Genomic DNA, 27,544 nt, shown 5'->3' on the forward strand with positions numbered 1-27,544 from the left:
CTGCATTTCCTTGCTTTAGCCCACATGATTTCAATTGATGGCTGATTAACTGGCTTTTGCTGAATCGCAATCATCTGAATGGGGTGTGCAGAAGCAGGGAAACGTCTAAAACATGCAAGTCGGTGTGCCTTGAGGACCAGGCTTGAAAAACACTGGCATACATGAAGTATTTAAACTTCATATCTGATTGCTTAACCTGCACACTTAACTGCAAACCAATTATCTTGTCTACTGTATGTCTAAAGCAGCATTAGTCCCGCCCCCTGACTTTAATTGGGAAGGCTGAGAAATAAAGCGTAGTTATGATAAACTGTAACATAGGGTTGTAAATAAATTAATAAAAACGTTAACTATTCATTCAATTGTAATATGTATAAAGTTATTTTTTAAAAACTTTTACATTCAATTTTATTTGTAAGAAATTATCGACATGTATCTAAGTGTTTTTAATTTAATTTAAATCATTTATTGAAGGATTTATTCACGTGGCAAATATTTGCGAAGCGAGTGTTAGGTCTTGTTTGAATAGAACATCTTTGGTCAGCACCCACCCTGACGTTCCTGTTGGCCGTTGAATAGGCGGCTGCTCGTGCGGGATCAGAGCAGTCGTAGTTTTCTACTTAGCTAGCTAGCCAGATCATATTTTTTCTCTCTCCTGAAGACGGAGCCTGTTTGGGAACGTATCAGGTCAGTAGTAACTCCCACCGAGATTGTGTATTTTCGCGTGTCTCTCGGTCCGTTTGTGTCTGATTAGCAGGATTGGTCACACCAAGAGAAAGTTGTTCAGGTGCTGTTGACGTTACTTGAGGTGTTAGTTAAGCTAAGTAGCTAAGAGCTCTTCCGACCACCGGCTTGCACTGCTCGGGCCTTACGTTACTTAGCAACTAATCACGTCTGTTTGTCAGCGGGACATCAGATTGGGGATTCGAATAAGCCGGGGAGGTAACAGTTAAGGCAACAGACTGCGGAACTATCCACACAGGTGAGCCAATCTCGCTGGTCGTAATGCCGACGCTCAACTTGTGACAGCAGCAGTGTTCCTGTCTGGGCTTCGCTGACATTGCGGAGTCTTTCAGACTTGAGGAATTTGTTCCACTTGCTCGGCTCACGACGTTTTTTAAGGTGAGGGAATCTTCTGACCGTTTTTAAACGTTAGTGCCTCCCTGGAAACAAGCTGTTCAAAAAGACTGTAAGGCGAGTTAGCTGAGATTTTTGGTAGTACATCATCTGCTACCAGATGTGCCACCTCATCGTCTGATTCTAATCCGTTAGCTTCAGGCAATGAGGTGAACAAGTTGTGCTAATAAGCCATGTGTTTGACTTAAAACGAAACACATTTCACTATGTTAAAATGACACTGAAAGACTGTAATGTGTCACTAAAGCAGATGTGCTATAATGGACTTTGGATCTGTGTTGTAGTTTAAAGGTCTGACTTCGGCTTTTATGATTTTGCCTTTCTGATTCAGAGAAAAGCAGCTTAGTTTCTGTTGGACTGATTATTGAGGCTGCAGTGTGTTTTGCCAAGAATGTTTACAAGTTTCCTTCCTATTTACAAAAAGAACATTAGGGTATCCACAAGCCATTATTGTGTAGATTTGATTTTCACTATTCACCAGATTGTTTTCATTTGAAGAACAATTCACAAAAATATAACTGTTCAAGAAAATCATTCAAGAAAATCCAATATTCTGGTTGGACATTGTGTCTTACGTCTGTATGTAGACTGTGAGGATTGATTTCGGAACTGATCAAACTTAAGACAGAATCTCACCCTTTCTGCTGCTTCTCTTTCTGTTGTTTTCTTTTCTACACCTCCTCTGTCAGTGCCAGCAGGGGCCTACGTAATCATCCCAGCAGATGTTTCCTCACTGAGGAGGAAGAGGTACATTTTGGCTTTGCTTTGTGACAACAAAAAGGAGTGAGAGACACTTCAGATTACAAGGTGTTCTTATTTTTTTCTGGGGGGGGTGAGATGGGAGGGGAGTGAGACATTTTAAGAAATGTCTTTCCTTCCACCTGAGGTAGTAAACATGTACATCAACAATTATGGGTTGTGGAGGTGTCCTGCCTGATGTATGTGAACCTGCTGCACTTGGTTGCTTGTTCATTAAGTCACGGGCTAATATTAACCCACTGAAGGACACTGTGGAATGAAAGCCTACTGGTTTGTGTAACAATTTCCACTTTCAAATTGGGTAGCAGTAAGCAGCTCTTCTATGTTGTGAAGACAAATGTATGGACATTTTTTCATCTTGTATTTTTAATTCACGATTTTGGGGGAGGTTTGCAAAACTGCTACTTGAGCCTGCACTATATTTTGACCCTCACTTTAAACATGAAGGCTGTTGTCATAATGAAGAGGTTCAGTTCAGTATTCCTACCATGTGGGGATTGAAGTTCTGTTTTGCAAACTACAGTCTGTGTTTCTGTTTACATTGGTTAGAAAAAAATAAAGGGCTTTTACTGAAGTTATCACTCGGTACTTTTCATTTTGAAGGTCAAATATGATAATTATAACATTTTCTATTTTAGTTTTGCTTGGCCTTGTAGGACACAACAGTACTACTCAAAATCAAGAAATGTCTAAAGAGGGGAAAAAAATGTAAGAAGGAAGAAAGCGGACACAACATTGGGGAAAACGGTGCCTCCAAAGAGTCGAATTCATAAAGTGAAGATCTATGTGTCATTTAGTTGGGAGGAAGTCGGGAAAAATGTTGTCTGAGAGCGATATCTTGGAGACTTAAAAGAATCAGCACAGCAGAGGTGTAAAAGGATTCTCTGGTGAATCTGGCGAGCGCTGTCTGCCTGTAATTCACCACTGATGAATAACGGCTTGTGACAAAGGTTATAATTGGAAACTGTCAAAGGTTCTGCCAGCATTATAATTCCTGCTTCAGTTCTGTCCAGCATTGTTTCTCCACCATTTCTTCCAACAACCGTGTCACCAGAATGGAGATTTTTTATTTATTCATTTTTTGCTAACAGTACATGTAGGTCTCACATTTCCACACATAATCAGCCTGTGTTTTAATTGTATTTAACTGTGCCACAGTAATATGGTTGTAATGTAGCTTAGTTTCTTGCACGTGCTCTGGCTCTCAAAGTTAAAGTTAATGCTGCACATGTGGTTTTTGAAGTACTGCAGACTGCAGCTTCAGTCAAATGCTCTCGCTTTCATTTGGCTTCAACGCTTAGAAAAGATGTCGCATCTAAAGCTCAATAACCCGGGTAAACATGCAGGAGGAACGCTTAGAGAGAGATTATTGGTTTAATGCAAACTGCAGACCTCAGCTAATGTTGTTTGGGTTGCCGCTTCCCTTAAATCCAAGACCTTAGTCGTTTAATAATCCTTGGGTAAAAAGTGTGGAAAGCAGAGAGAGTTTCTTTCAACATATTTGTGTATTCTACCTCTAAAATGTGACGCTTGACCTTTATCTTTCTCGAAAATTTTACAAAGCACTGGAATTTGGCTTCAATTCAAGCTGTAGATTAGACCAGGAGTCAGAAGCAAAAGATTAACATTACTGGGAAAATTTTCCACCCAAGTGGATCATCTGTAGTTGACCGCATCAGCTCACCAATCACAGCTAAAAAGTCATCTCGCAAAACTTTAAAGGTCTGTGTTGGACATTAATTGAACAGATGCAAGCATTTCAACTGTTATTTATTTTATCTCAGTTGGATTAAAAAAAAAAAGTAGAGATTCATTATTTCTCTGACCTCCTTTTGAAGGGAGAGGTCTGATGGGAATCATTCATGACGCATAAAGAGAAAACTGGAACACCGCATTCAGACCAAGTCATGCCTGTAGATGGCTGTCCTTTTTTCACAGTTGTCTTCGGGGAGATTTAAGAGCTTCTCTTTATTCTATCCAACTTTTTTTTTTTCTTTCAGTTTTTGTGTAACTGTGTTGCATGAGGCAGCAGTCTGAGCAGAAGAGTCCAGACATCACGAACCTCTGTTACTTCTTCCAACCATGACATGTCATCTGTCCAGCAACTTTTGATTCTTTCCTGAGGTCTCCACCCTTTGCCACTCCTTTATTGTTTTGACAGTTAAAGACGGCGTAGCTCTTATAGCGTTTTCATGATCGAAAGGTATGCTTCTGTTTTCCTTAACCTGCTGAACAAAATTTCTGTGGTGTGTGAACTATTGTGGTATTTTTCCTGGGAGGGGATCGTAAAGCCTGCCGACATGTCATGCATGTTTGATGCCATTTCGTCAAAAAATTAAAACTCGTTTTGCTATATCAGAAATGGTGACATGAAAGCTGCAAAAGGACAGTCGCAACTATGTGCTGTGAAGAATTAATTTCCTGTGCTCGGCTTTGCTTCATGTTTTCTTGTTTGTTTTGCTTTCACTCATCAGGAACCTCAATCTTCATGTTCCTTTTTTTCTGTCTCCCCCTTCTGCCGTATCACTCTCTGTGTAAAGCAAATATTCACACGAATAGGTCCAGAGTTCTCATTAGATGGCCTTGAAACTCACGTCAGGGAGGCTAATGCATGTTTTATTCTATCATTAATGTAAGCATTGTGATAAACAACAAGCAGAGGCTGTGACTGAGCCTTATTCTGGTTGGTGTCTGCTGTGTCTGACAAACAGGATAATCTGCTGCCGGTACTGGTCGTGTTTCGGCCGTAATCCCGTTTTAGAAAAGCTGCCAGCGAGCCATGCATGATTTTAGACGGCAGAATGATTGAGAGAACATTTCTATATCAGTGTTGCTTCTCATCGAGGTCACACGATGAAGCATTAAAAACTTCACGATGTCTTAACCGAAGGCGGCAAATCGGCTGGCCTTTCTGCCAGGATATTTTTAGATCCATGACTCTGTGTTCTGTGAAGACTGTTGTCATAATAGAGACACAATGCTTGTGCTAAAATCAAAGTAAATGACAGTGATTGGAGGATATTTCTGCTTGCCATTAGATCATTGATTTACAGTTTACATTGCGAGTCCATTATTGATCTGTGGTTCTACAAAAAAAAAAAATTAATAGAGTTTTGCTTTGTCTTTCTGTCTCAACAGGGTTCCTTTTTTGTAAGCAGAAGCTTTCCTCCCTTTTCCCCTTTTTCCTGTTTTTTTTTTCTTTCTTTTTTTTTTTTCATTTTTGTTTATTTTTTTACCCCTTCATTATTTGAGGAGAGAACTGCTTCACCATCACAGACCCGGAGAAACCTGTTTTGATGCTTTTGAATCAGCCTTCACCCACTGAAAGACACGAGCTTTGTGGGTTGGATCACTGCAGGAAATATGAGCACAGCCAAGCCCACTGGGATCAAAGCTCCCACCAAGATAGCAAGACCACCTGGAACCGGAGCCCCAAAGACCAACCCACCCACAGGTGCAGTATGAATCAGCGAAATTATCCCTTTTTGGCTTTTAGTGAATTTTCTTCTTGAAATGTGTGCTGTATACTGTATTGCTAAGTTTTGTGAGGTTGCTAAATAAATTAAACTGTGTAAATTCTTCTTCTGCATTTTATTTGCAACCCAACAACTGGAGATGCTCAGATCAAGCTGTTCCTTGCCTATGTTGACTTCTGATTTTCTAATGTTTGAGTTGGAGACATTGTTTCCCTTGGAGTTATAATGCATAAAGAGGGGGGAAAAAATGCAGACTTTTTGATGAATGTAGCAATTTTTAATCACACTGATATTGTAAGATTATCTCAACTTATGCTGGAAGTATATAGGCCTAAATTTCATTCTATACTTGTGAAACAAAAATAGGAAAAAATGCAACAAAGCACATTATGCTCGGGGAGGAAGGAGGTGTTTCCTGCCTTTTATATTGATTGAAGTTCTTGGATTTGTTTGTATTTGCTCCATTTATCCCAGATCAGAATATTGGCAGACTCCAACTCTGACTGACTGACTGACTGGATCTCTGACAAGAATGCATAAAGAACTCAATCTGTCTAAGTCATTGACCTAATGGAGCAACTCTGTTCTCTTTTTGTAAACGCAGCTAAACCTGCTGTGGCTGACAAATCAGCTGTCGGAGATGGCAAGGACGCTGAAGACGAGTTCCAGATTGGGGAGAGAGTATGGGTGAATGGAAACAAGCCTGGCTACATACAATTCTTGGGAGACACGCAGTTTGCTCCAGGAAAGTGGGCAGGAATTGTCCTGGATGAGCCGATCGGGAAGAACGATGGGTCTGTGGCAGGGGTGCGCTACTTCCAGTGTGAAGCCCTTCGAGGGATATTTACGCGCCCCTCCAAGTTGTCCCGCACAGAAGGCGATGCTAACGGGACCCAGACTGCGCCACAAAGCCGCGCACCATCTCCCACCCCTTCAGTCGGAAGCGTGGCCTCCCAAACTCCTGCTGCTAAATCAACCTTGCCCTCAAGTGCTGCCACCGCCAAGAAAGCCTCTTCCGCCGCACCAGCTACAGCAGAGCCTTCTAACCTGGCAAAAACAAACAGCGGCTCCATCTCCAACCTCTCTGAGAGCGGCTCCGTCAAGAAGGGGGAAAGGGAGCTGAAGATGGGCGATCGTGTGCTGGTAAAGTCGGTTTCCATTGCTGCTTTTTTTCCAGGATTGAGACCCAATTGTGAAACTGCTCACACCTTCACATTTCTAACACTTTTCAGCCGTTTTAGTTTTACAAAGTTAATTCCCATCACCATCTGTTTACAGTGCTTTCAGCCTAATTAAGTGCTGATGAGCACTTTCCTTCCTCCTTACAAATTCCCTTTTTTGTCTCTTGTTACTGCGTGAAGGCTGTTTGGCATTCTATCCTCACAGGAAGTGTTTCTCATGTAATGGGGCTGCAGAGCAAATTTACTCACCATTACCAAATATAGCTTCTTGAGAACCTTGCTGTTCTCTCCTGTAATTTTATTTTTATAACTATTCATGTCCAGTTTGAACATCCAGTTCCAAGCTTAAACACGTTTGTTTCTGTTGCTTTTATGGAATGATCTCACTCGAGGTTTATTAGCAAGCAAAGCGGATTGGTTTTTAGGCTTTTCTGTTGAGAGGATTATGTTGGCTAATGTTTGGTGTTTTCCCTCTCAGGTTGGTGGCACAAAGGCAGGAGTGGTGCGTTTCCTTGGAGAAACGGATTTTGCCAAAGGCGAGTGGTGTGGCGTGGAACTGGATGAACCTCTTGGAAAGAATGACGGGGCAGTGGCCGGCACTAGGTACGAAAGCCACGTGATTCACGAAAGACTAAAAGAAATGTCGTTTTAATAAACCACACGCCTTTATTCTGCAGTTGAATTATTCTCACTTTGTTTATTTTTTTGTCTCTAGATATTTTCAGTGCCAAGCTAAATATGGCTTATTTGCTCCAGTTCACAAAGTCTCGCGTATTGGCTTCCCCTCCACAACTCCAGCCAAAGCGAAAACGACAGCTCGAAAGGTAGTGACCACACCAGGCGGGCTGAAGAAAAGCCCCAGTTCCTCTTCAATCAGCACCATGAGCTCAGTGGCGTCCTCCGTCAGCACCAAGCCAAGCCGGACAGGACTGGTGAGACGTCGCCACACTTGACATTGACGCCTCACTCTCGTGAACTTGTTTTATTCGGAGCCTCGCTGTATGGTCACGCTGGTTTTTCTGTTTGACCAGCTAACTGAAACGTCATCTAGGTATAGTCGAAAGATTTCGGGCACCACAGCGCTGCAGGAGGCCCTGAAGGAGAAGCAGCAGCATATTGAGCAGCTAATGGGTGAGAGGGACATGGAAAGAGCCGAGGTGGCCAAGGCCAATAGCCATGTTAGCGAGATGGAACAAGAGATCAGCCTGCTCAGAGAAGACCAGGAGCAGGTTGGCTCACAAATTACAAGTTTGGATGTTGGATTAAGTGCATTTTTTTCAGTCAGTATTAAGGCTCTTGTTTTTTTTTTTGTTTGTTTGTTTGTTTTGTTTTGTTTTTTGAAGATGGAGTCAAAGATGGATCAGCTCCGTTCCCTGGTGGAAGCTGCAGATAAGGAGAAAGTAGAACTGCTAAATCAGCTGGAGGAAGAGCGCAGGTGAGAATTGTATTTGAGACGAACGCGCCTTCACATCAGACACTGTTTTTGTGTTTATTATGATATTTAATTGTTTAACAGGAAAGTGGAGGATCTTCAGTTTCGAGTAGAGGAGGCTTGTATTACCAAAGGAGACCTGGAGGTAAACTTGCAACACATAATATCTCTGAGGAAAAGTGCAAGATGTTCAATAAAAATATGGCAGGAATATTCTTTTTTTTTTTTATGGCCAACTAGTTTCAAATTTACAAAAATCGATATATTTTTACGAATAGCATGTGCTCTAACATCAAGTATAGTTCAACTCAATATCTTCATTTAAATAAAATCTATTTTAAATATTTGATTTTCAAAAGCTAATTTTTTTTTTCCAATGTCTCCCCTGCAAGATGATTCCACTTGCAATTAACTAGCATCCTTTGTCACAGAGTTGCAGTCTAGGCAGTTCTGTCCATTTGCGTTTACTCTTCTTATCCATATAGAACCATCTACTTGTCCAGTTAATTTGAATAGGCAGTTTCTAGCTTTATCATATGTTAGCAGATGTGCAGTCAAATGAAAGTAAAAAAAAAGGATCTAAGAAGAGAGGCCCAAAAGCAGGAAATGGTCACACAACCAAGCTCAATCTATCAATCAATCTAAAGCTGACATTGTCAGGCATGAGTCTATTACAAACATGTTGCTACTCACAGGAAAAGGGATTAACAATTGGGTTTAAAATTTGCTTTGTCTATCAGTATGAAAAACAGGACTTGTTTTACGTATGACTTTTTTAGCATTTTTATTGCATCAAGTTTAAACTGAAGTCCTGATTGCTAAAGTAGAACAGCCGAGGGATATCTGTGTTTTCTGTATCTGATGAAAAGATGCATCTGTTTCACAGCGCTACGCAGGAAATCATAGCCATCATGAAGACATCAGAGTTTGAATTAATGATAGAAATGAAACCAATAGGGTTGGAAGTCCCAGTAACACTTTATTTGAAGGGGGGTGAATAAGACTGTCATGACACTTTCATAAACATGACATAACGCCTGTCTTGAACATGAATAAGCCTTCATGAATATTTATGACTGTTGTCATAAAGCGTCATTCGGTAAATTATGACACTTTTAATACAAAGCTGACATTATTCAAAATGTCTTTGTTATGACAACTTGACATTAACTAAGAAATCATTACTGTTTAAACTTCACCTTTAATAACATAAAGTTACCTAATTTTTAAAGTGCAATCAGTAATTATTTTATAACAAATTTATATCAGTAATGATTTCTTGGTTAATGTCAAGTTGTCATAACAAAGACATTTTGAATAATGTCAACTTTGTATTAAAAGTGTCATAATTTACCGAATGACGCTTTATGACAACAGTCATAAATATTCATGAAGGCTTATTCATGTTCACCACAGGTGTTTATGACAGTGTCATGTCAGCCTTATTCACCTGCCTTCAAATAGTGTTACCGAAGTCCCCTTTTATCGCTTCGTTACTTGTGTTCTAAATTTTTTATTTTTATTTATTTATTTTTTGTTCTAACAAAAAGTGCTGCATTTAAAGCAGCATTTTAAAGCTACTTTAAATGGCGCTTTAAATACATAAAATGAACACAGTATAACCAGGCGAAAATATAATTCCTTTAATTTTAAACTGTTACAGTTGATGCTCAGCTGTGATTTTTTTGGTGCCTTTCTGTCCAGTGATGTGACCTTATGACTTGTTCTTGCCTCCCATCCTCGTCTTTCATGTTGGTCCAGTGCTCGGCATGAAATCACTGGATGCTCCCCTGTCATTTCACTTCACTGACATGAATCCCTCAAACGTAATGTCTACTCAGTTTGATTCGCACGCGGTTTTCATGATTATAGGTACTCCAATGGAAAATAACTTTAAAAATGGCAAATAAATTTCAGTGACATAAACCTTTTTTTTTGTAATCACGCCTTGATTGGTTCTTTACATTTGATTAGATTCTAAACTTTAGCTTTATAGCTTAAATACATGCGATGCATGACCGAGCAGGTATTTAATATAACTTGTATTTTGATTTTTAATATGAAACCTAAAGTTAAAATGAGGTTTGTTATGTTCACCCAGGAGCACAAATATATTTTGTTTTGTGTAAAATCATTTATTAATCTCGTGCAATACTGAAAGTCAAATCAGATTAGTTCTGTGTCATAATTCAAAGTGATTTTTGTTTTACAGAAGAATATTTAAGTCGCAAGTCTTGCACATGATGGCCTGTTAACTGCTGGTTTATTATACTTACAGTTGAAGCAACGGCCTTGGCAACCAAGAGAGAAATGTTTTTGTTTTTGTTTTTTTTCTGGTATTAAATCAAGGCTAAATGTGCTACAGTTTTACCTTCATGATACAGAAAATGTCTGTTAGAATATATTGACCTTACAGTGCCTTGCAAAGGGATTCATGCTACTGTGTCAGAGTACAACCAGAGTTTTAATGTTTTATTGGAAGTTATATTTGATGGACCAAAAGGAAAGTTGTACATTAGTGTGAAGAGGAAGAAAAATGACACATGCTTCTCCATTTTCCTTTTTCCAAATAAAGCTCTAAAATATGAGAAGTGCATTTGTGTTCACACCCCTGAGTCAACTCTTTGTGGAACCAATGTTTTCTGCAGTTGCAGATCCTTTTTGGATGATTTTCTACCACATCAGACTGAAAACTTTGCCTACTTTTTTATAAGACCATGGCTCCAGTTCAATCAGATTGGATTACTGGTCAAAGAGTCTAAATTGGCTGGTCTGAACTTTGACTGGTCCACGTAAATATGACTTGGCCTAAACCAGTGGTTCTCAATCCTCTGTTGTATGCTGAGGAAGTAATGCAATCATTTGAATCAGGGGTGCTGGAGCAGAAACTGTTGTTGCCCTGCTCTGTGTTCTTTGGCCTTCATCATGCTGTTATTTCACTAATAAACATCGGAGGCCGTCACAGTTGGATTAAATTGCACACACACACTGGGGCTCTGTTCTGAAATCGGTGCTTTCCACTTGGTTGTATTTTAGTGAGTAGCGCGTCTTCACAGATTTGTTTTTGTAAAAGTAAAATAAAATCTCTTTTTTTTTTTTTTCCTTAAAATTTGCCATTTTTTGTTGGTCTCAGATAAAATCTCTGTACAACAAATGGCAGTTTACGGTTGTAACGTGACATGAATGATACCTTTGCAAGTTGCTGTAAGTTACAGTTTAGTACAAGGAGTTGCTACTGATTATGAAAAAGCATTGGTTTGATACACATGGCCATTGTTGTTTATTAATCATAACAGTTTGCTTTATTCACCAGGTGTCAGTTTTGCATGTTTATGTCTACAACTGCCTGCTACGGTCTCATCCCTACGCTTGTCCTGCACACCCATAAACATGCTTGTGTTGTATTTGCCGTCGCCCATTCACAAGAAAAGCCCATTTGCAGCCATTTTGCCCCCGCATGAAATTCCTGCATGTGGTGTCTTCTCATTTCCACTCATTTACGACGCACCGCGCCCATCCAGATCCAGTTCCCAAGCCCTTCAGTTCGCCACACACGCACACACACAAACGCAACTCACTCAACTCTCTCTCCTGTTTCCCCTCCCTCTCTGTCTGTGTTGGGCTGGCATGTGATGGTGGCACTGGTGTGTTCTCTTCCTCTCCTCCTTGTTTACTAACAGACGCAGACCAGACTGGAGCATGCCCACATTAAGGAGCTTGAACAGAACCTGCTCTTTGAAAAGACCAAAGCTGAGAAACTCCAAAGAGAGTTAGAAGACACTAGGGTAATGAATTCTGCCTGGGGACGGGGGTGCTGCATTGGGAGAGAGGGCCTGAGGCGGGGATACACAGCAAACACATGTTGAGGTTTTCCGAGGTGTCGGTATAGGTTTGTAAATGTGTAAAGATTTGATTTTTACGGAGTTTAAAATTGATCTTGTACTAAAAAAAAATCAGCTTGTACTGTAAATATAACCTCAATGGCCACTTTATTATGTACACCTCCTAGTTAATTGCGGTCTTGATCACCGTTTGCCATCCTATCTGCCTTAATTCTTCACGGCAGAGCTTCAGAACCATTCCTCGGCTATTTTGAATCATATTGACATGATTGCATCATAAAATTGCTGCAGGTTTGTCAGCTGCATATCCATGATGCAAATATTCTATTTCTCCGAATCCCAAAGATGCTCTGATGGCCTGAAATCTGGAATATTGAGGCAAATGGAGCACAGTGAACTCATTGTCATGTTCAGCATTCCGGTCTGAAGTGGTTTAAACTTTGTGACGGGCTTGATTATCCTGCTGGATGAATCGATTTATCCACTTTGGTCAAAAAAAAAAAGGATGGGCAGGTCAGCAGTAATATTTAGGTAGACTATCCAGTTGGTACCAAAAAATATTCCTCACACAAATACGCTACTTGGCACTTTTACACAAGGCAGAATGGTTCCATCCCTAAAGTCTGAATGCTGCACCTGACTGAAAATGATCGGACCAGGCAATACGTTATTGTTCTAACTCTGTATTTCTGTGAAATACGGTCTCATTTTCCTGTTCTCAGCTGACATAAGTCTTGCCTGGTTTGTGTATCTGCTGTAGCCCATTTGCTTCAAGGTTCGACATGTAAGAGTGGATATTCTGCATACCTTGAGCCAATCCGCTTATTCTTCTGACATCAAGATACTTTTTTTTGTTTTTTTTTCTTGCCTACACCGCTGTTTTGATGGGCTTTATTTTTGTTAGGAGGCAGTACAACACGTGTATGTAATAAAGTGGCCAATAATATTTAACATTTTATCACTAAAACTTAAACTTCCTCTAAATTTTAACCTGATTTTCTGTAAATGCTTCCACCAAGCTGCTCAGCATGAACCAATGCTTTTCTGATATTGCTGCTTAACCAGACAGACAACTTTTCCCCATCGCCTCAAATCATTGTCCCAGATGTCCCATGTCCCATCCATTTGTCCTGCTTATTTGGCGTCCCTACGTTTTGCTAGTATAAAACCTATTCCCCACTCCCCTAACTTTGAGTCCTGGTATTCCTTTGTGGTATTGAAGTCATTATATGCACTAAATTCTTATTATAATGTGATTTACTGTGTGAATTCATTTTCCTAATAAAAATATGTGACATGTCAAAACCAAGGTGGAAAAGTATGAAAGAGGTCGGTGAAACTTCTTTTGTGGCATTGATGCAGTAATTTGTTTCAAAAGAGCCCAGAGCAAATATTGAGCGCACATAGTAGACATTTTGTAACTTTTTTATTTATTTGGGTTTATGTGATATTCAAATTTTCTGACAGTCTTAGTTTTAAGTTTTCTTTTGCCGTAAGCCATAATCATGAAAATTGGCAGAAATAGAAAGTATTATGGACATTTGAGTGTAATGAATAAATAAGAGAGAATTTTAAAATAGGTTTTAATCTACAAATTTCATCTGGAATATTAAGTCTGTCGTTATTTAAATTGGGGTGTTTTTTTTGGCCACAAGAGGTCAGTATAATTCCTTTTTGTGTGACCAAAAGTTTGTATATTTTGTCTTTAAACATCAATTTGATTAGTTTCTCTATTGTAAAACAGTTTTTATTTGGCCTCTAATGTCATTTTCTGTGAGTCGCACAGTAATTTTAGACTTTGTTTATGCGTCACTATTGTGAAGATTTCTGAATAGAATTCCGTAGCAAATGAAAGATTTCTGCTTTTTAAGGTTGCTACAGTGTCGGAAAGATCCCGTATCATGGAACTCGAGCGAGACCTTTTACTGCGCAACAGAGAAGTGACTGGCCTCAAGCTGCGTCTTGAGATGCAGCAGAACTCCGAGGACCCGAGCGGCACCCTGTCCCCTATCCTGGAAGAGAACAACTCTCTTAGGGATCAGCTTTCAGCTGAAGAAGCTAAACACCAAGAAGAGGTCGAGTCATACAGAGCAAAGCTGGAAGCGCAGGAAAAACTCCACAGCGAGGCGGTCGCCCAGCTTCAGGCGACATCTGTAATGCTGTCCAGCGACAAAGAACAGCTACAGATGCGCTTAAGCCAAGCAGAGAAGGACAATGTTGACACCGTTGAACTGTGGCGTTCAAAGATGGAGTCTGCCATGGAAGAGCTGAAGGCATCTTTTAGCAACGGTGCAGATGCTCAGATGGATGAGCTTGCGGAAACCAAAAGTGCTCTGGAAAAGCTTAAGGTGGAGCATGAAATAGCTTTAGAAGAGGCCTCAGCCAAACACGAAGCCCAGGTCTCAGCTCTGACCCAGGAGATGCAGGCACAGCTGTCGTCTCTGTCCGAGGAAAAGGAGCGACTGGAGGAGTCACTGCGGTCCAGTGTCGAGAAAGCAGAGGAGCAGCACCTGGTGGAGATGGAGGATGTCCTTGGAAAGCTTCATGCTGCTGAAACCAGGATAAAGGAGCTCGAAGAAAAAGAAACCAGGCTGGCACAACAGTTTCAGGACAAGGATACAGAAACCAAAGAGCAAGAGGGAGATATGGCAACTCTACGCAGCCAGTTAGCACAAAGTAACCAGGAGTGTGTGGCTCTGAAGAGTCAAGTAGAGGAGCTCCAGAACCAAGGAGATGGCATTAGAGCAACGGTATGTTAGAAAACGCCTCTCGGTCATTTCACCGTTCTGTAGTATTGTTTTTTTTGTTTTTTTTTCTTTCTTTCTTTCTTTTCTTTTTTCTCAGTATGAAGATAAACTTTTGCTTACTGCAGGTTGTGGAACTGAGCTCACAGTTGGAGGGTAAAGAGCAGGAAGTGGTCACCTTACAGGAGAGTCTGACTACACTACAGCAGCAGAAGGACGTCATGGAGAGCGAGATTAAAAGCCTGGTGAGGTTCATAGAACAGTGTTTGTGATTCTCTATGGGACATAATTGACTTAATCCTCCATTTATTCTGTGCTTCTGTGACTACAATGCCTTCTTGTTTCACTCTTGTCATGTATAATGACATAACAAATAAAAAATGTTTTTTCTCCCCACAGAATCTAAGGCTGCGGCGAAGCACAGAGGAGCTGAATAAAGCCATTGAAACTATGAAAGGTAGCGGATATAGTCATCGTGGGACGTAATACCCCTAATGTTTTACTATGTAGAGTTTACAGCTCTTTTCCTTTTAAGTTTGCTTGGATTAAAACCGTGTTTTGTTTTGGACAGAAACAATTGAGAATCTGGTTAAGAAGAACGAACACTGCACGTCCTTAGCTAGTGAATCAGAGACCCTAAGAAGTCAGCTTGCTGGTTAGCAGATTGAAACTGTGTTTGTTCTGTGCTGAATAATTTGCAGTAAGGTTGCATCAAGCCAGTATTATGTTGTAGTATGTTTTTCTCTTCCCATTATAACAACATTTGGACCCTATAAGTCAGCTGGTCTTGTTTTTCTTTAGTAACGGAGCGAAAACTGAAGTCTGCAGACGAAAAGCTTGAGCAGCTGTCAAAGGACAAGAGCAAGTTGGAAAACGATATTTCAGACATGATGAAGGCGTCTGGTGACGATTCAGTCCAGCTCACAAAAATGAATGAGGATCTCAAGCAGAAGGAAAGGTAGTGAAACTAAATACTATTTCTTAAATGTTAAAATTAGTTTGGTTTTAATCTACGCGCTATTCCAAATTTCAGACCTGTTATACTTGCTGTGTTAGAATAGTTGTGCAGTTTGGTAACCTGTTACCTCCTTTGTTAACATTACACAGGAGACTTGAGGAGTTGCAGAATCAGATGGCAGAGGAAAAAGAGAAGATGGCAGATTTGAAAGAAAAGCTCCAGAAAGAGCAGTCCAACAAAGGGCATGAAATGAGTGTTCTTCAGGAGAAGATAGTTACCTTGGTTAGTATTTCAGGAATGTAACAAGTATGCTACTAATCCATTTAAATACTTCCACTTCTCAGTATTTTCTGTATGATTTGACTTGAAAACTAACACCAATTCCTTTAACTCCTATAGTAATGCTTCAGAAATGTACATTCTCATGTTCAATCACCTTGTCAGAACATTTCAGGACTGCAGTGAATGTGTTAGATCTAGTTGGAGGCAATAAATGTGAAGTTTTGTTTCACTTTGCGGTTTTTGCGTTTGCTAGGAAAACGCTCTTAAACAAAGTAAGAGTCAGGTTGAGGATTTGAAGGCCTCACATGAGAAATCCCTCTCCGAGGCCTCCGAGCTCCATTTGAAGGAATTCGAGATTCTGCAAACACAGTTTGATCAGTTGAAGATGGAGCTTTCCTCCTCCAAGGACAAAACTGGAGAGCTGGAGAAAACCGTGTCTGAGCTGCAGACGTACAAAGAACAGGCTCAGGTAAGCACCGCTTCAGAAGTATGTAAGAGGAGTCGATATGTTTTAAGAGGTTCACTGGCACAATGTTTAAAGATTAGCAAGGTTTATGGTATTTATGACTTATAAGGAACATTTGTGAAAATCTAAATGTTTTACAAAGTCTCAAATGGCATATTATTTGTAAACTTTAAATACATCTGTTTTCTTTTTTAACACCAAAGCATAATGTGAAGTGCAGTTTTAAAAAGCATCAATTCGGTTTAAATGCAATTTTGTTATTTTTGCATTATATTTTTTAACTCATTCACATTTAACGGTAATGATTAGTAAAAATAAGAATAAAAAATGCCAGGCAGAGGGTGGAATGACTAAACTTTCATATTATTATTATTATGTTTAATAGTTTTATCTATTTTTTTTGTCCAAAGAAAAACAATGTACTGATTAAAAGAAAACCAAAAGCAGGAGAATGGTTTTGTTACACCTACACTGTGAATGTGTTCAGTGTTGCCCATCATTACCATTATCACCACTAAAACTTTCAAAGCAGCACCAGCACAGAGGCAATCCTTGTCACGTTATCTTATATCTTTTTTTTTTTTTTTTGCATTACTCTCGACTCGGTAAGCTATGACAACTACCACTCACTGCCACTTGGAGGCACCTTGTCAGTAGTGGGTTGGAACCCTTTTGACCTTCAGAACTACCATAATTCTTAATGGCACAGATTCAACGAGCTCGTAGATGTCAGTCAGTATTAACACATCAGGACCCTCCAGTGAATGACGATACTCAGGCAGACTGTGGCGACAACACAATGCCCAGTTGGTTCTGTGGGGCTAAAAGCACAAGAACAAAATCTGCCCCACACCATTACAGCACCAGCATGTTGACAAAACGCAAAATAAATCTTTACACCGAGTTTCCCCAAGTCTCTTGCATGTGAGGGAGTGGGCTTTAAAAGGATGAGTCAACTATAAGTTACAGGGGGGCTTGTTTACTTTTTGTGAAGGGATTATTTTGGGATTTCCTTTTACCCTGCTTTTTCTGTGGAAAATTTTCACTTGTGTGAAGACAAATGGTGCCGCATTTCTCTTCATGTCAGTCAAATATTTTCTCTTATGTGGGTTTGAACAAAAACACACAAAGTTTGATAATTAATAGACAAGCCTGTAATTGTGTTATTAGACATTTAAGACACAAGAATTACAGAAATTTGGCAATTTAATTTTCTTAATAGAAAAAAAAATATGGTGTTACTCAAATTATTTTCTGTTGTAATACTGTATAAGTGCATTGTATTCATGCCGCCATTAGTGGTAACACCCTGGCAATCTACACGCCTTTTATGTTGATATTAATTACCTTTATTTGTATTGATGCCATTGTTATCGAAAAGGTTTCTTAGTCGATGTGAAAATTTTCTGCCTCCACAGTTTGTGGTTGAAAGCTTTGGTGTGACCCCCTTTCTGATTTTTATGCTTCTGAGGCTTAACCTTTCCATTTGCATATCACTTGTATCCATGACTAGATGGTTTATTTTGTATTTATTCATGCATTGCCCTGTGTGTATATCCCCCCCTCTTTTTTTTTTTCACCTTTTATTTTTCCAGCGGCTTTCTGCTGAGCTTGACTCCTACGTTGACAATATGTCAAAAAAACTGGATAAGCAGAGTCTTGATCTGGAAAACATGTTTAAGCAAAGTGAAGATCATAAAGCTGAGAGAGGCAATCTGGAGAGGCGGCTTTCTGAGTTGCAAAATAAACTTTCCGTCACTGAGATTAGTTGCAAAGAGGTTTCAGTGCAGAATGAAGAGCTCCTGGCAACTAATGATAAACTCTCAAAACTTCAAGAGGAACTACAGACCAGTACCAAGCAATTAGATGAAGAGAGGACTCCACTGAAGAAGGAACTGGAGAATCTCAAACACCTGCTGCAGGAAGCAGAGGCCGAAAAAAAAGAACTGCATCGTGGTAAAGGTGAATATTTGACTCAAATTAAGGAGCTTCAAAGAGAAAATGCTGAGATGAATGACTCTGTCTTGAAGCATCAGTTGGACGTCCAGCAAACCGAGTCTAAAAGGAAGCAGCTGCTTGAGGATTATCAAAATGTTTGCAAAGAGAAGAGCCGGCTGGAAGAGGACCTCAAGGAAAAGGAGTCAAAATTCACCTGTGAGAGACACGATCTGATATTAGAGCGAGATTCTGCAAAAAATGCTCGGAAGTCTCTTGACGCTAGAAATGCTGAGCTGCAGGAAAAAGTAAAGTCATTGAATTTGGAAAAAGAAGACCTTAAGATGAAGAATGTGCAGCTCCAGTCTCTGGTAGAAACCCTGACAAATGAGAAAGCCGAGTTGTCGTCTGAAGTCGGCGCTGCTGCTCTGGAGAAAAAGAACCAAGAGACGGAGAAGGAGGAGCTCCAAAACAAACTCGGCCAAACCAAGAAAGACTTGGAGAGTCAAATTCGTGAATGTGAAGAGCTGAAAGCCTCTAAAGCCAGCTTGGCCCAGATGCTTGAAGAGTTCAAGACAAACAGTCAAGTGACAGATTCTGAAAGGCTTACCCTGTTGCAGGAAAAAGAAGACCTGCTTGCATCCCAGAGGAAGGTGTCTAGTGAGAAAGACAACCTTTTCAGAGAGCTGCAAGAGCTCAAGGAGAAGCTCCATGTCCTGACGGAACAGTTGTCCCTTTCTCACGAAAAATATAACGAGGCATCATCGTCTTTTGAGCAGGAGAAACAAGCATTGCGTCTACAGAACTCTGAAATGGAGATGACACTTCACAACTTGCGTAAAGAAAAGATGAGCCTGGATTCAGCTCTTGAGCAGCAGAAGACGGATTTTGAGCGTTTGGAGGAGGAGAAGGGAGAGTTGGAAGGGAAGTATACCAAGGCCTTATCTGAGAAGGAGACTCTTTCTGTGGAGCGTGAGAAGCTCGCTGGTGACAATCGCACAACTAGGAGCCAGTTGGATGGTTATAGCAGAACCAATGCTGACCTCCTTCAACAGAAGAGTCATCTGGAAACAAAGCTTGAAGAAACTAAGTATCAAAAAGATGAGCTGGAAGCCAAGATCACCACTCTGGAACGAGAAAAGACTGACCTACAGAATGAACTGCGGAAACATTGCTCTGATGTTGAAATTCTGGAAAAGACCAAAATTGAACTTGTCGCTGATCATAATAAAGTAAAAGCGGAGTTTGAGAAGTCCAACTTGGAGCTTTCTCAACAGGTAGATAACCTTAAAAAGGACCATCATCATCTTCAGTCTCTGCAGACCGAAGCTGAGCAGAAAGTCCATTCTTTCCAGAAGGAGAACCAAGTTCTGCTGCAGGAAGTCCAGGAGTTAAAAAAACAGATGACATCTCTGTCGGAGGCGAAGGACCTGCTTGAGACGACTCTACAAGCTGAAAACTGTGAAATCACTAAAGCAAAAGCTGACAAAGATGGTTTGTCTAAGCAAATTGAAGAACTTCAGAACACTTTGTCCAAAGTAATGCAGGAAAACAAAGATATATCTTTTCACCGCAAGAATGCTGATGAACAAAATAAGTCTTTTAAGGCAGAAATGGAATCTCTAAAAGAACAATTAAAACGGCGAGAGCAAGAAAACCATCAGTTGGGCCAAGATAGGGAACAGCTGGCAACTAGGCTTGAGGAAATGGACAAACGGATGACTCTGTTGACATCGGTGAAGGAAGAGCTTTTAGCTAGCCAGTCTGAACTGAAGCGGGAAACTTCTTCTCTTTGCGCCAAGAAAGAAACCTTACTCGCCGAACAGTCGGAGCTTCTTAAAAAGGTGAGGTGTTTGGAAGCAAGCAACAAACGGCTGCAGACTGAACTCCAGGCCCAAAAAACTGAGACGATAAACTTGGAAAAACGGTACAAGAATGCTCTCGAGGAGGCGTCTGCGTCTGCCGTGGTGAAAGAAGAAATATCCTCCAGCGTTTTGCAGCTGTCGGCTCAGAAGAACGCCCTGCAGGCTAAGAGGGATGAAGCCGCCCAGCAAGTCAGGGAGCTCGAGTCGCAACTAAAAAACGCTATTTCTAAGCAGCTTGAGGTATTTCTCCTCCAGTACCAATTCTAGTGGTGCTGGGGCTTTGCCGCCTTCACATTGCATGCTTGCTAGTTTGTCTCCCTTTTAATTTCACGTCTTAACTTTCATCCTCCATTTACTAACCTCTGTTTACTACCCTTAGCTCCCAGCTTTTGCCTGTGGACTTATAACGTGAGCTACTGGTAGGCTAATTTAATTTTAGTTGGACTTTGAACGCCTTGTTGCAGCCAACCATTTGATGCAGTTTATTGGATGTGTTAATCCAAAGAGGCTGGTCTAATGCTTCCTTTGATGAGCAGGAAGCATTCGCAAATTTTTTCAGTCTCCGTTCTGAGGCCACAGGTTGCAGTAATTGTGGTGGTAATCGTCAACAAGAGCTTCGAAAAATACAACGTTCTAATACACGTTTTAAAGTGTCAGTCTGTTAATCGGTGATAAAGTGTCTCAATAGAAAAGCATGTTGTTAATTTACTACTTATTAAATTGAAATAATTGTATTGTAAAAACATGCACTTGTACGTGGTTTCCAAACCTCAGATCACACAAGAATGAGATTCTTTAGCTTTAATGTCAGTTTGCTGGTTTTATGTAAAGCTGCTCATCTCACTAAGTGTCTTTATCCCACCGCTTAGGCTTCTGGTAACGCCGCTGACGCTCTCGAGAAGCTCGTAAAGGAGAAGGAAGCTTTGCTGAAGGAAAAGAACGAAGCTCAGTCGTTGGTGGAGGAACTGCAGCGCTCCAAGGACGAAATCCAGACTCAGGTGAGAGACTGGTTGGGTCAGAAGGAACGCCAGCGATGCAGTAGTTCAGAGATGAACTTGGCTTTTTTTTTTTTTATCTGAGCTTTCAGAGGTACTTTGAAACTTTCTAAATGTTTAAGACTTGATTTTAGATTTTTGAGGTAATAAAAAAAATATTTGGATTAAAAATCCTTGTAAGTTTTTCAACTGTAGAATGTATTTTGTATTAGAATCCACATGCTGAATATGGTTAATAGTAAATGTTTGTAATCACCATTCTAAAGTAAAAGAAAATTTTAGAAATTTACTTTAATCACACTTCAGAGAGAGAACAGTTGATCTCTTTCTGGTTAAGAACTGTTAGACTTAGAGGAGCTGACTCTCATCCCAGCTGCTTGACACTCGACTGCAAACCACCCCAGTGCATGCTGAAGGTAATGGCTTGAAAAACCCAACATCATCTGCAAACAAACAATGACCCTGAGCTTTTCAACCCCGACTCTTATTTTCAAGACCAAAACTTGAGGTATTGTCCATGAACAAAACAAACCGGATCAGTGAGAGGAGGCAGTCCTGACAGAGTCCAACTCGACAAACACAGAATACCTTTGGGACACATTCCTAAGCCTTTTCCAGATCCACAAAACGCATGTAGACTGGAGAAGTGAACGACCATGGAACATGCCATGGGAGATTAAAACAAAGCTCTGAGCAGTTTGGCCCTCAGGATCATAAGGACTGAAAACCTCTGCCACATTGAGGTGGGGACTCAACAGAGACGGGCGGCATGAGGAAGAGTTCAGTGAAATGATCTTTTAGCTTTAGACTTCTGGTTATTGACGTATCTTTTCTTGTTTTAGCTGGAAACATTGAGAAAAGGGAATTTAAAGTATCAAGAAGACCTGAACACATCCAAAGAGCAGCTTTGCACAGAAACACAGAGGCTGAAGAGTCTTTGCCAGGAAGTGTGAGTACACTCATCTTGGATTGTGTGAATTTTCCAAGATGGAAGTGATTTTAAATCCATCGTACTTTACCACATTATTTATGGTTTGAACATATATTGTCAGCCCGACAGTTGGGTAATTTCATCATTTTACGTTTCATAAGTGAGGAGCTTAAAGAAGCGGCATCTGTGACGTCGCAGACTCTGCAGAGTCTTCAAGAGGAAAACAAAAGGCTGTCTCAGGAGCTGGCGAACAATCACAAAGACCAGGGAGCTCTGGGGACGGTGAGGGTCACTGGTACTGGCATCAATATCGTTGTTGTACTGCGTTTATATGTAACAGTTGAAGTCAATTCAGCGTTTTTAAACGTGTATGTTTTTTTCCCCCCCAAAGCTAACTGATGAGCACTCAAAACTCAAGAAAGAGTTGGAAGAGTTGAAACAAAGGTAAACTAAAAATGTTTTTGTCGCTCCAGCGTTGTCAGATAATCACACAATGTACATATTGTATCTTTTAAGATGTTTTTGTTTTGTTTTTTTTTGTTAAAGCTTGCATGGTTCCATGAGATTTGGCATTTAATAATATATATTGTCCTTGAATTAAATGGCTGATTTATCACACTTCTTTCCCTTCAAAGCCTGCCAAATAATGTCTTCAGGTACTTGATGCTTTCTGATATCATGACTTGTCTGCAGTCACCGCATAAGAAAAATCTGTTGACATGTTTGACCTCAGCTGCCTGGCAGACATGCTCTGTGTCTCATTCTTTGTTCTAAGATTCATTATTAAATTTAGAAATGCACAACATTTTTTCCAGATTTGTTAAATGTCTGTTTTATGCCAAAGTCCTGGCTGAGTAGTAATTGCTTTGAAATTGGAGGCTTTTTCTCTTTGCATAACATTTTTTCACGGTTCTCTCCGATCTGGGAGTGTTTGAAAAGAAACTTGGATTGGAGTGTGGGAAATTTTCAGATTGCCAGGCTTCGTTCTCATTTCCATTTGTAAATGTCCTTTTCTTCCTTGTGTTTTCTCTTCCTCCTTCATCTCCTTTTTCTGTTTGTTGTTACTCTGCTATGCGTCCTTCTTTCCTGCCTTCCTTGCCTCCTCTTCGGTCTGTCCTTCCCACAAGACAAGACACAGGGGTGTCTTGCGTCCTTTCTTCCACGTTGCGTCTTTCTCCTTTCCGTCTCTCCTTTCTTCCACAACTCCTACCTATATTCTGTGTCTTGCCTGCTTTGCTTGCTTTTCTTCTTTGCCTCCTTGTCCGTCTTTCATGACCTACCTCTCCTCCATCCTTCTGTATTTTGTCTCGGAAGGTCTCCATTTTTAAAGCCCGTTTGCTATTGAAGTATTTGCCATGAACTCACATCAAAGGTTATCTAGAAATGAATGTTAAGCAGAGTTTTTGTTTCTCTGACATTTAGTGGATACTCTGTGTTCAACAGTGAAAACGCTCTGAGGGAGCAGCTGAGTGGAGAGAAGGCCGCCCTCCAGCAGTCCATTCATAAAAACAGTGCCTTAGTTGCAGAAAAGGACCAGCAGGTGGAGAAACTGAAGCGTGAGGTAAGGAAGAAATCTGACATTTGACTTTATCCCACATCATTAGCATTTTTGACATTTATCAAGACCTGCTTTTTCAATCTGTTGAATCCTATATGAAGCTTTTAGCGTCATTTCCTTTCTACAGCAAAAACCAGACCCACCAGTCCTTCAAGAGACACTTCTGACAGGATATCACTTCTGGGTCAAATAATGACCTGCTTTCATTTTTATGTGTTTACAATCCTCCTCCTCATGACTTTGAAGATGACTATCTGGAAACCTCTGTCAGTGCTGACACGTTTTATCGTCTTCGCAGAATCAGATTTACATCTGTAATGTTTCTTTTCTCTAAAAGCTCGTTTAAACTTTCGCTTGGAGATTGACATCTCATATATGAACTCCATAAATGATGGCATTATTGAATCATTGGCATTATTATTCATTGTTTTTTTTTTGTTTTTTGTTTTTTTGCAGCTCCTTCTCATCTGAAAGTGAAATTTGGTGGATGAATTGATAAATGGTAACATTTGTCCAGTGTGTGTTAAATTATATTGAAACGATTATCTTGTTTTCTTTACAGTTGGTTGCAGTGCGGGAAGAAAGTGCCTCTATTAAGACGCTCCAGAATACAATTGAGACTTTGGAGCGGGATAAAGCTAATCTACAGGATCACGTAAAGAGACTGGAGAAGGACCTCGCTGCCAGGCCTGATCTCAACCTGACCTCGGGTACGGCGGCATTTCAAACAACCGAAGCGAACACGGCTTCCAGCTCAGTGATTAGAAAAGACGTGGCTCTGACTTCCTTCTGTTTTCAGGAGATGCGGTTTTGGACCAACTGAGAGAAGATAAGGAGACTGCAGAGAGTCAGGTCTGGCAGTCTCACTAATCCTGAATAAAAGAACATTCCTCCTGTTTTTTTTCCCCTGAGTTTTCTTATAGTAACCACATTCCAATTAACATAAGACTTGAGTACGGGGCATCAGTGTGTACTAACTTCTTAAATACTAATTCATACTGCTTCAGTCTTCGTAGCTTGGTGAGAACTGGTACTGCAATAAAATGTTTTAAGTTACAGAAGGGCATGTCTGTCAAAAAACGTTCAAGCATATTCTAAATTGAAGACGGTCATTACACACACATGGATATATTTGAAGCCTTGAAATTTTCCAGTCTATAATTTGGATTAGGAGTGTCGCATCAGAGTCCTGCAGGTTTTGCATGCGTCCCTAAGCGCAGCTGATTAAAATGACTGAATTACGTCTTCAGCAAGTCCACTCTGTTCAACCAGGGAAGGACTTGAAACAAGCAGGATAATGTCTGACTTAAAGAAAACCAAAATTTCACTTTCTGTCGTGTGGCATAGACACTCAATACTTGTTCGGCTCTCCTTTTGCATGAATTACTGCATCAACACGGCATGAATGTGATCTGCCTTGTAGCTCTGCTTGGGTGGCCTCAGGTTGCTTCAGTAGTGGCCTTTAGTTTCTCTGGTCCGTCTCATCTTCCTCTTCACCACGTCCCGTAAATGTTCTGTGTGGGGTTCAAGTCAGAAGTGTTTCCAGGCCAGTCCAGCACAGCAACATCATCACAAAGAGCTTTATTGGCCAAGATTGTGCACAAACAAGTAAGAAGAAAAAAACAAAAACAAAGTACAATCCTGGGACCATCTTTGATCTTGTATCTGTGGTGATTGGACCGGCTTTTTGTACCTTTAGCTGTGTGGGATTCTGCCAAGTCCTGTTGGAAAATGAAATCAGCATCTCTATATAGTTTCTTAGTTAAAGGAAGTATGAAGTGCTGTAGAATCCCCCCCCCCCGGGTAAAGAGAGGGCTGTGCTGACTGTGATCCTGATGAAACACAGTGGACCAGCACCAGTAGACGACCTAACAACCCATCACTGGCTGTAGAAACGTCGCACTGGACTCGAAGCAGTTGTATCATCATCTGTAGAGAAGCCGTTGCACCTAATCTAGAGCGTTAACTCCTTAGCCCAGGTAAGATCCTCCTGACGTTGTCTCTGGTAAAGGAGAGTCTTGCCACTTAAAGTAGTCCATCTCCTGCACACTGGGTACTTCTGCTTACACTGGCCCTTTGAGTTCGGACTCTAGTCACAGCCTAGTTTCCTCCAAATCCCTGATTGAGGTTTTGCTTCCCCATCCTCTGAAGCGGGGGTCTCCAGCTCCAAGCCTCGAGGTCCAATATCATCCAACCTCTAGATGTGTAAAAGTTGTAGGACAGCGGCGCTCGAGGCCTGGAGTTGAAGACCTCTACTCTAGTAGAACCAGTAGTCCATGCTACTTGTGAACCTTTTACAACCAAACTTTGTCTTCCCACTTAACTTTCATCATTTATGATGCGTGAGGAAAACCTTTTTCAGCAACAATCTTCAGTAGTTTACCCTCCGTGTGGGTGTGATTAGTCGATGACTGTCGGCTGAACAAACAAGTTAGCCATTTTGTGTGGAACATAACATTTCTCCATTAATTATGTCTTTATTAATTATTATTGTAATTAGTGATGTTTGGAAATATTGTAAAATACAGAGAAACTGACTTTTGGGTTTTCATTCGCTGTAAGCCAGAATCTTCAAAATTCACAGAAATAAATACGTGAACTTTAGCATTGTGGGTAACGAATCGGTTCAAGTTTTGAATTGAATTCCTGAAGTAATAAATTCACTTTTCAGCATTCTAATTTATTTAGACAGAGGTGTAGATCTTTCTGACGTGATCATCTAAGTTTCCACAGATTAATTCTGCATAAACGTCCCGTAGCCTCACTTCATCAGCATGTCAGCTTCCCCTCCCCTCGTCCGTTTATGGTCCTAAGTCACCCTGAACTATCTGTGTCTGCGATGATGTAAGTGTGATGTCTGTCACAGTGTGGGGCCGCTGCCGATTTTGATTACCTTTTTTTTTTTTTTCTTATCTTTTTCTCTTTAAATCTGCCTCTTCTGTGCTTTTTCTGATGTTGGCATTGCTACACCTCCATCAGGAAGCGGTTTGTTCAAGTTTCTCATCATCTCCATCTGTGCATGCTTCTCACTGTGGCTTCCATTCACTTAAACCCCAATTTAGTTGTGTCGTGTCACCTAAAGATCGATCACGCTTGTTTCATCAGTACTTAATCAGGCCCTAATTACATCCCAAGTAAAAACATCTGAAAGGGTACCGTAGATATCAGATTGGTTTCTCGTTGAAACACTCAGACTGGGAGATTTTTCTTACACTCCCAGTGACTCAGTACAAACGTTGATTTATCTTGAGCTGACAACTCAAAGCAGAAAATCACCACCTTGATCATTAGAGGGGATGTGGTGACACACAGCTAATATTCAAGATATCTATGCAATCCTGGATGAATGTGGGTGGGTTTTTTTTTATGCTTGGTAAAATTGACAAGATGCTACGAGAAAGTTCAGCTTCATTGTGAAACGGTGAAAAGCAGTTACTGTGGGAAGCTTGGTTTTGTGTAAAACAAAAAAAACAAAACAAAAAAAAACTAGTCGATTCAGAACCTAAATGCTCCCATTTAGTTTTAAAGTTAAGTTTATTTCTACAGCACATTTCAGGAACAAGGCAGTTCAAAGTTTTCTTTTTACGCCATAAAAACTCGATAGTCGCCATGAAGCAAGCAATGAACTTTACATTTTGACAACTTCCATAATTAAGCAAATATAACGATCAGTGTTCCAGTTAACGCCACATCCGTGATGCATCCTTAAATGAAAAATGAATGAAGTAGAAAGAAAAGAGTTAATATAAACGGAGTCTGTTTTAAGTTTGTTCACGTTTAAGTCTGGGCGTATAAACTGAGGCAGCGGTACAATCTATGGCACGTGGCCCAAAATTAAAGTTTGACATCCCTGATCTACACGTTAAAATAACAGCACATATAGTTGGTGGCAGGAATAGAAATATGAAAATATAACTTTAAAATGACTTCAAATTATAATAAATCATTGTTCACATTCAAACATACTTTCAGATATACATCTT

The 27,544-nt window shown here is 40.4% G+C and overlaps 1 protein-coding gene and 1 long non-coding RNA gene across 8 annotated transcripts; one reads left to right on the forward strand and one right to left on the reverse strand.

The window, feature by feature from the left end:
- Positions 1-547: 547 nt before the first annotated feature.
- clip1a (CAP-GLY domain containing linker protein 1a) lies at positions 548-24,460 on the forward strand. 7 transcript variants are annotated; one of them, XM_016681810.1, is made up of 25 exons: positions 548-687; positions 5,035-5,350; positions 5,977-6,515; positions 7,032-7,156; positions 7,269-7,485; positions 7,585-7,782; positions 7,897-7,988; positions 8,070-8,130; positions 11,666-11,770; positions 13,699-14,577; positions 14,700-14,816; positions 14,971-15,028; positions 15,143-15,226; positions 15,373-15,529; positions 15,679-15,811; positions 16,065-16,280; positions 17,873-20,317; positions 20,947-21,075; positions 21,915-22,021; positions 22,165-22,285; positions 22,395-22,447; positions 22,639-22,659; positions 23,447-23,564; positions 24,124-24,271; positions 24,361-24,460. In XM_016681810.1, the coding sequence occupies exons 2-25, from the start codon at positions 5,260-5,262 to the stop codon at positions 24,429-24,431; spliced, it is 6,285 nt and encodes a 2,094-aa protein (XP_016537296.1). In that variant the 5' UTR covers positions 548-687; positions 5,035-5,259; the 3' UTR covers positions 24,432-24,460. The 7 variants fall into 7 exon arrangements, with proteins under 7 accessions (XP_016537296.1, XP_016537300.1, XP_016537301.1 ...); XM_016681811.1 differs by lacking the exon at positions 548-687 and adding an exon at positions 886-982; XM_016681812.1 differs by lacking the exon at positions 548-687 and adding an exon at positions 1,006-1,122.
- Positions 24,461-26,465: 2,005 nt separating this feature from the next.
- LOC107838678 (uncharacterized) lies at positions 26,466-27,535 on the reverse strand. The gene is made up of 2 exons (XR_001664763.1): positions 27,034-27,535; positions 26,466-26,996 (listed from the first exon to the last, which is right to left on the reverse strand). It is a non-coding gene; the product is annotated as an uncharacterized LOC107838678 (long non-coding RNA).
- Between the last annotated feature and the right edge of the window lie 9 nt (positions 27,536-27,544).

Source organism: Poecilia formosa, unplaced genomic scaffold (assembly GCF_000485575.1).
Source record: "Poecilia formosa unplaced genomic scaffold, Poecilia_formosa-5.1.2 Scaffold295, whole genome shotgun sequence".
NCBI classification, from domain to species: domain Eukaryota; kingdom Metazoa; phylum Chordata; class Actinopteri; order Cyprinodontiformes; family Poeciliidae; genus Poecilia; species Poecilia formosa.